Here is a 9,033-nt window from a genome sequence, read left to right as displayed (position 1 = left end):
TAGAAGTTTGAAGAGGGGGAGAGCGTGCTGGGCAAATTTGGCCACGAATCTAGACAGTGAAGTGAGCATTCCGTTCAAGGATTGGATAGATTTTTTCGAGTTCAGCGTAGGGAAGTCCGAGAAGGCCCTGCATTTTTCCGGATTCGCTTTAATCCCTCTTTCTGTTAAGTAGAAACCGAGGAATTTACAAGCTTGGACTCCGAAAGTGCATTTTTCGGGGTTAAATCTCATTTTGCATTTCCGGGCCTGTTCGAAGACTTTTTGAGATGGATGGCGTGATCGGTTTCCTCTTGGGATTTGACGATCATGTCATCCATGTATACCTCGAGCATATCACCTATTTTCGTTCGAAATACTTTGTTCATCATCCGCTGGTACGTTGCCCCATCATTTTTTAGGCCGAAGGGCATTACGTTGTAGTAATAGTTGCCCGATTCGGTCATGAAAGTCGTATATTCTTTGTCCGTTTTAGACATGGGTATTTGGTTGTATCCAGAATACGCGTCCATAAATGATAGTAATTTAAAGCCGGCGGAATTATCTACTAATTTATCTATGTTCGGTAAAGGATAACCATCTTTTGGGCAAGCCCTATTAAGATCGGTGTAGTCAACGCACATGCGCCGTTTTCCATTGGATTTTTTCACAAGTACAACGTTGGAGAGCTAAGTAGTATACTTGGCTTCCGATATGAACTTAGCTTCTAAGAGGTCCCTAACAGCTAGTTTGGCAGCGGCCGTTTTTTCTGGGGACTACTTTCTTCTCCTCTAAGCGACGGCTTTACAGGTCGGATCGATCGTTAGGTGATGGCAAGCTACTTCTAGATCGAGGCCGGGCATTTCAACTGCGCTCCAGGCAAATAAGTCGGTATTCTCTCTGAGGCAGGCCTTGAGTAGTTTTCTGGCCAGCTCGGGTAGATCTGTCCCGATCTTGACTCCCTTAGTTGGATCTTCCCCGAGGGCTATCAGCTCGAAATCTCCGTCCGGGATTGGTCGTAGACCCTCCTCTGATTTCTTCGTGTCTGCTTTCCCCTCGGATTCTTTACGAAAGCGACTGTCTAGGTCGACGGTGTCGATGTGCGGCATTGACTTGATGGACTCGGAGCCCGCGTTGGTCGTTGCTTTGTCTTGAGAAGCTATTTTTATCGAGTTGAGGCCTTTGGCGGATGCTTCGAAACATCTCCTGGCCGCTTCGATGTCTCCGTGGAGCGTGGCAACTTTCCCTTTAGCTGTGTAATACTTGAGTTTGAGGTGAATGGTCGAGGGGACTGCAATTAGTTCGGCCAACATGGATCGTCCCAAGATGCATTGGTATATTGAGGGGTAGTCGATGACCAGGAACTGGACTTTTACGGCCCTTGCATTTTCGGCTGACCCAACTGAGACAATAAGTTTAACGAATCCTCACGGTCTCGTCACGATTCCATTGAAGCCTTGTAGGTCAGAGCCTACGTAGGGCGTGAGGTGGCGGTCGTCCAGCTGTAACGTTTTGAATAGCTGGGAGTACATAATGTCTACCGAACTTACTTGATCGACCAAAATACGGCATACGTCGAAGTTAGCCATTCGAGCTCGGATGAGGAAAGGGATGGTGGCATTGGGAGATCCACCCGGCAGTTCTTCCCGATAGAACGCAATGGGGGAGGAGCCGCTCTTGGCGAGGTCGAGAGTAGCGGCTTTGCTCGAGTTCGCTGAAATGAGCTCGTCGATCTTTCGTTTTACAGATCCGACGGTTAGTTTGCTGAATCCTCCTCCAGAGATGACCATGGCGGAAGGGGAGAACTCCCATGGGTTGTGAGAAGAGAGGGGAGAGGACATCTTTGCCCAGTCAGGGAGGTAAAAGTCCTCTAGTCTGGTGATACTCATGGTGATAAATATGCAAACATAAACAAATTAAAATATGTCCTACCTAGCAAAATCATCGCTTCCCCCTCTGTCTCGCATTCAAGGATAGCCTTGGTGTTTATGTACCGAGCGGCAAAGAGGGGCTGATCGTTCTCATTGTACAATGGATCCCCTTTAGGCAACATGCACATCCCCGGCGTAAAACCATCAACATATGCGATGATTTTCCGATATGCCGCCAAGTCGCGGTCACTAAGGTCCTCGTCACGGAAAATATAAGACTCCGTCTCCAACTGGAAGTGGTCATACTGCCACTCTAAAGGAAACCGAGGAGAAGACCCCCTCTTCTTTTCCCCGTCCTCTACGTAGTCAACAATTTCAAATAGGTGCTCCTCGGTATCACGAGTGAGGGGATTCACAATGAAGAATCGGTTTTTAAATTGTTTAATAGAGTCCTGATAAATCGCGAACAGCGTCTTCGGCTGCTTGAAGAACACCCAACTATACTTCCTGTCGGCGTCACGCAGCCATTGTAGATGGAAGACTTGGAGGAACAAATTTAGAGTGGGCACAACGTCCAGGTAGCCGCACATGATCTCAAAAGCCCGGAGGAAGGCAATGGCATTGAATGGAGTTGAGACGGGGAAAACTGCGGCCAGTTAAAGACATTCATTTGCAGGTTCGTGAAGGGGAGCCGCATCCCAGCCTCCTTAAAAGAAAACTCATACATCGCGAAGCGACTACCCGAGTAAACCGAACATATCCTATTGTCCAATTTTGGTGTAAAAGCCATCCACAATGGCTTCATCCCCGGGTCAAGGTCCTCGACAATGTTGAAGGCCTCGTTTGGATGCGCCGCGATGCTATGGTCAGAGGACCAGCCACCACCCAGTCTTCCAACCTCCTCGGTTTCACCACCTCGACATAAGGGACCTCCTAATTGACGGGAGGGCCGTCATTATAGTGGCTTTGCCTGAAATCCCGCGCTCAATATCCTCCCGAGCGTCGTCGGCCATTTACCAGAAAAGTAGAGGAAATAGTGAATTTGACTGATCAAATCCACCCTTCCACCGCAGGTCAAGTGAAAGGACGAGGAGGACTAGCGACACGAGGGAAATCGTGCAACGATTTCAAGACGCTCGGACATTCATGTAAAACCTAACAGTTATCCTCAGCGTATTTAAAAGGTGCTCGGGACGTTCATGGGGAGCCCATAGTTATCCCCCACTAATTAAAAGAATGCTCAGTATGTTCATGGGGATTTCACCAGCTATCCCCTGCAAATTTAAGAGACACTCGGAAGAATCACGCTTTCATTTAATTGTTTCCTCGGCTCACTCACGATACGCTCGGCAAAGGCATATGGATAACGCTTGCATATTCATATCCTATCCAGCAAATTCATCACTAAACTACCTAACCTCCTAGAAAAACCCTACAAAAACGTTCAAATCAACAGAGTTACGAGAAGAAAGTAGGGAGCTACTTACTTAGCGAAGAAAAAACGTTAACTGTAGTTGAAATTTGAAGAAGGATCGTTGAACCCGAAAGCACGAAGACAGCAGAGAGCTTAGAGAGTTTTTGCAAATAGTTGCAAATGATTTTCCTTTCCCTCATTTATATAGCAAGGATACGGGGAAATGCGAAGGGCGTCATCACTGCCTAGGCCAAAGGGCGGCTCTAGGCAATGATGCCATTTCAGACAACTGCCACGTGTCATCCAGTTTCTGAAATTCCATTAGTTGACACGATTCTTGACATTCCAAAACCAACGATTCACCATCCTTTGTTTAACACCCTTCACCTCCTCGGCTGAAATACGGACACAAAATCGCCGAGGACGCCTTCAGACTTATGTGGGGCACAAAGACTCCCCGCGAGCATACACTCGGCTGAACATCTCAGCGGAAGGTGAAAATTCCCCGCGAGCACCGCTTCGGCCACACATCTGATAAAGTCATTTGCTCCTAACCGGAACAACGACTTGGGGGGCTCCTGTTCTGGTCTGGGCCGAGCAGGCCCATCGCTTACATTAGGGTCGAGCAGGCCCAATCCCTTACCCAGGCCGAACATGCCCAATCACTCAAGGCCCAATAATGCTTCTAGTAGCCGTTATGAAGTCAACTCCACGTAAGACCATGTGGTCAAACCAATTGCTAGGGATTCGGGTAACTACCTCTGAACCTACGCCATGCTCATCTAGAAAGCGAAGCCACATGCTGACTAGGCCCTAACACAGGGGGTTCTGGCAGTTTCCTAGCATGTGGGCCTCCAATTGATCTGGCTCAATTAGGGAATCTTGGCCCAGCGCTGGGGCTATAAATACCCTCTTTCACTAGAGGGTCAGGTAACATTCATTCTTTCCTATTCTACCTTGTACTTGCTCTCTCTCATATTGCTTTCTCACTTTGGCATTGTAGTACCTTGCAGGTACATCCCCTAGTTTTTCAAGTCCACCGCAGCTAACCGTGACGATTGACTCTAATCAGGTAAGATCAATGATCATTCAAAAATACACATCGGTTTAACAATAGAGACTAAAACTACGTGCATAATAATTTTGTGGGAACCAAAACATGTCATTTTTTTAATAGGGACCAAAAACAAGATTCGATAATTTTATAGGGTCCAAAAACATACTTAACCTGTAATTAGTCATTATGAATTGCATCAACCCAATTTTCATCAAATTAATTTGGTATAGTCTATATATATATATATATATATATATATATATATATATATATATATATATATATATATATATATATATATATATATATATATATATATATATATATATATATATATATATATATATATATATATATATATATATATATATATATATATATCAAATTAATTGTATCAATTAATAAAGAGAATGAGCCATATTTACACAATCCTCTTGTATCTAGATATTTCCTTTATAAATAATACATTAGTTAGATAAGACTAATCAACTGAATTTGTGATGAAACATTATTGAGTTCCACGATATAAATCCAAAACTCACTCAAAAAATTGAAATCACAAGTCTTAGATGATGAAATGCATTCCTTGATGTTTTGTTTTTAACAAATAACAATTAACAAAAGATTATTTACAAATTACAGCTCAAAGTTTCATGTGATTAATGTAGGAGTATTTCCAACAGGAGTTCTTGTTAAATCAAGAGTAATAAAAAAAACCCCTTTTTACATGTGCATAGGAAAGTTATGAAAATACTAGTGTTACACTGTATTCACCTTTTCTTTTGCGAATTTAATTGGTATTTTTCTGAATAAATAGTATTCTTTCTATCAACATTTGTGAAATAAACTATTGCTTACATTATAAACCCTTTATGAACTTACATATTAGATTCATACTACATGATTGTTTCTTAAGCCGCGAGAATGATTGCAAGATAACCAAATTAACATGGACTGAGCCCTTATCCCTCCATACTCATTTGCGACCACCTCACATTCAAGCTTCCCTTTTAGGTCTGTTGCGGCCACGTGGAAGGACAGGTTCTTCTTGTAAATAAGTTTCTGCGTCATCATCATAGTCCTCTTCTTCCTCTTCGTCAATTTCCATGATAGCTTCATTTATTGCCATCTGGTATTGAAAAAACATGTCACAGAATCAGGCAAAACCGAAGACAGCTGACAAATATTTGCAAAAGAGGTTAGTAAGAGTTTACAATTTTCCAAATACACAATTGATTAAAAATTAGAATGTGCGAATAGACGCGCATGAAGATTAGATGTTCCTTATTGAGCTGGTAAATAGAATCACACACACACAACACAAGCATGTTACAACATGGCAGGCACTAGTGAGTCAACTGTTTCAGTTCATATGAGGGTAAATGCAGGTACATCAGATATTCATTGAGATAACTGATAAAACATTTGTATGGACTAAAGGTACAATCAAACAATTCTCTATTCACCAAAACGTAAGCGAAATTTTCAACCATCTCTCAAGTTATGATGAAAAACTATCAACTATCAACTATCTTGGCATATGGAAATCAAAATTACCGTAATTGGAAAAAAAAATCTACTGAGCAACTCTACAAAAGTGAACTCGTTCCAAAAATTGAAATTGTAAGAAAAATGTTAAAACGAACTTAGTTACGGATCCAATAAGAGTGTAGAATTGATTTTGACATGTCTAGTTTCTCTAAGTAGAATTGATTTTAACTTCATAATTGATTAAACTTTAAGCTAGTATTTGTAGTTTTTGGGTTTAAACGTAACTTTTACACGAATATATGCAAAATAAATCCATTTATCTTCAACTCATTTTTAGACCAAATCAAGTTTACAAAATCAATTCGTATAAAATCAGTTTTCATCACCACAGAAACAAACACACCCTAAGGGTATATTTGGATTTGTGCTAAGGGATGAAATGAAATGGTAAATAATGAAACTCAATTGTTTGGATTTGCAAATATGTATGCCGTGGAATGGAACAATTCCATCCAATCCTCCATTTTTTGTTTCATCCAACTTGACTTGTATGTATGGAATGAAATAAAACATTTTTAATAAAATATTCAAACAATGGAATGGAATTTATATTATATTTATGTTCTATTTCGCTCTGTTCCGTTATTCCTATCAATACATAGTCTAAGAATAAGTTGATTCAATGTGATATGATAAGGTGGAGTCCACTTGAGCCACTTATTATATGTTGCCCATTGAAGGTACTCTAGATTAAGTAATTCTTATAATAATAAAAAATACTATTATTCATAATGATAATGTTGTTGTTCTTTTAATTCGGAAGATAATTTTCCTAATATGACTAGTTTCAAATTTCAATTTTGTAAAAAAAAAAAAAAAAAACAGTAACATGCTCATTCAACCAGATACAACATTACTTGTATGTAAGTGATTCCAATAACGCAATTGTGTAAAACCCGGTTGAGGAATTTCATCAAACACGTGGAAGACACAAACAAACAAACAAGCAGTGAACAAGATAACACCGATTTTGGTTTATGAAATTACCTCTTCGTAGTAATCTTGGTCGAGCTTCTCGCCAATTCGGAGGGCAGTGAAGATGGTAACAGCGAGGAGAGAAAGAGGAAGCGCAATCGCGAAAGCGTAGCTACTGGCGCTTGCGCCGGCGCGTGTGACCACCGTAGCGCGTCTTGGTTTCCGGTAAGTGGTGCGGAGAAGAGGCGGAGAGATGGGGTAAGGTGGGGCCTTGAAGGAAGGGAATATGAAGGTGGGAGTGTGAGGGATTGGGTTAGAGAGAAGAAATGAAGTGGCCATGGATTATAGTGTGAATGATGGATTGGTTCGTGTTTCTAATGTTCTTGTTATTGTTACTGTTGTGTTTGGGGTTTGTTTGTTTTGAGAGAATAAGGAAAGAAATATTTCAGTTCCACTGTTTGGTATATAACACAAGTGAAATGATATCGTTATTCTACACTATCTTTAATCTCTTTTAATTTTATATTTTAGAAATTCAATATTTGACTTCTTAAAACATATTTATTCCCGTATTTTCAAATTCATTTATAATCACGTTAATATGATTGTTAATATGATTATAGTCTTACAAATTTCAATTTGGACAAAGTTTAGTAAAATAATAGGAATTTCACTTTTAAAAATTGAAAATGTGATTTCACGAGTTCAACTTGTGTTTTTAGTTATGCAAAGTTATCAACTAAGTTTTTTAACGAGATTAAGTTTATGATTGGTAATTTGGTGGGTCATCGTTGTCGCACATTTAAGATCATTTTCACAACAATTTTAAAGGGTATTATTCATTCTACCTCATGTCTTACTCACACACCACGACAAAATTTCAAAAATGCTCTTAGAATCTGGAAACAAATCTTCGAATGCACCAAACACAACAAATTCTCTCTGAAGCACGCCAAATCAAGCTCCAAATAAATCAAGATATTGAAATCTGGATCAAGTATCTCCTATCACTATCCTCCTCAGAGATGTTAATGGGACATTTGTGGTCTATGATGAGCATCTCATGTTAGAAGATGTACATAGCATGTCAGATCCTCGCCCATGGAGTATGGTATACGGTTACATAGTTTTATAGAGTGACATATCCATTACATGACACCATATGCAGGAGATTTCACCATTTTAGTTCATCAAGAGATATTAAAATAAAAACAGAGTCAATGGCAGACCTTGTCGTGGATGTATTGTCTATATGTCATCATATTGTAACTATTGGGAGAGGTAATAGCTAGAAAAGTGTTTTTGGAAGGCATGCCTCAGATGGCCACTCTACAGACTATCTTTGTAGAGGTGCAACATGCATTGTATTATAGAAGAAAGATAAGGAACAAGGGTGTTAGATATATCGAATAGTTATATTTTAATTTGTATTTTGATATTAACAATTTTAAAAATTTATATGAATTATATTTTATGAACACTGGTTACCAACATTTTTGTTTTACAATTTGATCTTCTAAATGAAGGATTATATGAATGATCTATTATGAATATAATTTATAAATGACTTATAATGTCTCATTTATTAAGAAAATTTCTTTGGCCACCTCCCTATGGGGGTCACCCCAGCGAAAATCCCAAAATACCCCTGCTTCGGAAATGAACTTCCGAAGCGCTTTTTTTTAAAAAAAATTTCCTTATTTCGGAAGTGCATCTCCGAAAACACCTCATGGGGGGTGTCTGCGGAGATGAACTTCCGAAAACACCTTTGTTCAGATTTTGGGGGGTTTCGGAAGTTCATTTCTGAATTATGCAGAAACTGTGTTTTTTTTTATGTTTTATCTAAAACAGTCTCGCATTTTAATTAAACGTAAACGCCAAATAAAATAAGCAATAGATAAACTGAAAATACTAATATGATAAATAAACAAAAAAAATACTAATCCGATGAAAATAATATATACAAACCGAAAAAAATAAAAATAGTGTGCTAAAGATACAATCCGATAACAAAAAATATATAAACCCGACCACTACTGGGTGTGCCTAAACCTCTCGCCTTGAGACCTCCTCTGCCGCGTGTATGTCGCCGCACGGCCCGCATCAGTGACGATCATCTCCATCACGGCGACTGCCTCTGGACCGCCCCACTCCACGATACCTCGATCCAACGCGTCCTGCCCAATCATCGATATCCGCTGGCAGATCGGCATGAGATCAATGGCGTGATCATCCTCGGCCTGCTGGTT

At 40.0% G+C, this 9,033-nt stretch overlaps 1 protein-coding gene across 1 annotated transcript; it reads right to left on the bottom strand.

Annotated features, from left to right (window-relative positions):
* Positions 1–5,152: 5,152 nt before the first annotated feature.
* On the bottom strand, positions 5,153–7,226 carry LOC131657051 (uncharacterized). The gene is made up of 2 exons (XM_058926560.1): positions 6,857–7,226; positions 5,153–5,447 (listed from the first exon to the last, which is right to left on the bottom strand). The coding sequence occupies exons 1-2, from the start codon at positions 7,121–7,123 to the stop codon at positions 5,316–5,318; spliced, it is 399 nt and encodes a 132-aa protein (XP_058782543.1). The 5' UTR covers positions 7,124–7,226; the 3' UTR covers positions 5,153–5,315.
* Positions 7,227–9,033: the final 1,807 nt, after the last annotated feature.

This window comes from Vicia villosa, linkage group LG3 (assembly GCF_029867415.1).
Source record: "Vicia villosa cultivar HV-30 ecotype Madison, WI linkage group LG3, Vvil1.0, whole genome shotgun sequence".
Classification (NCBI taxonomy): Eukaryota; Viridiplantae; Streptophyta; class Magnoliopsida; order Fabales; family Fabaceae; genus Vicia; species Vicia villosa.
The sequence above is the reverse complement of the archived record's forward strand: the minus strand, read 5'-3'. Positions and strand labels throughout refer to the sequence as shown.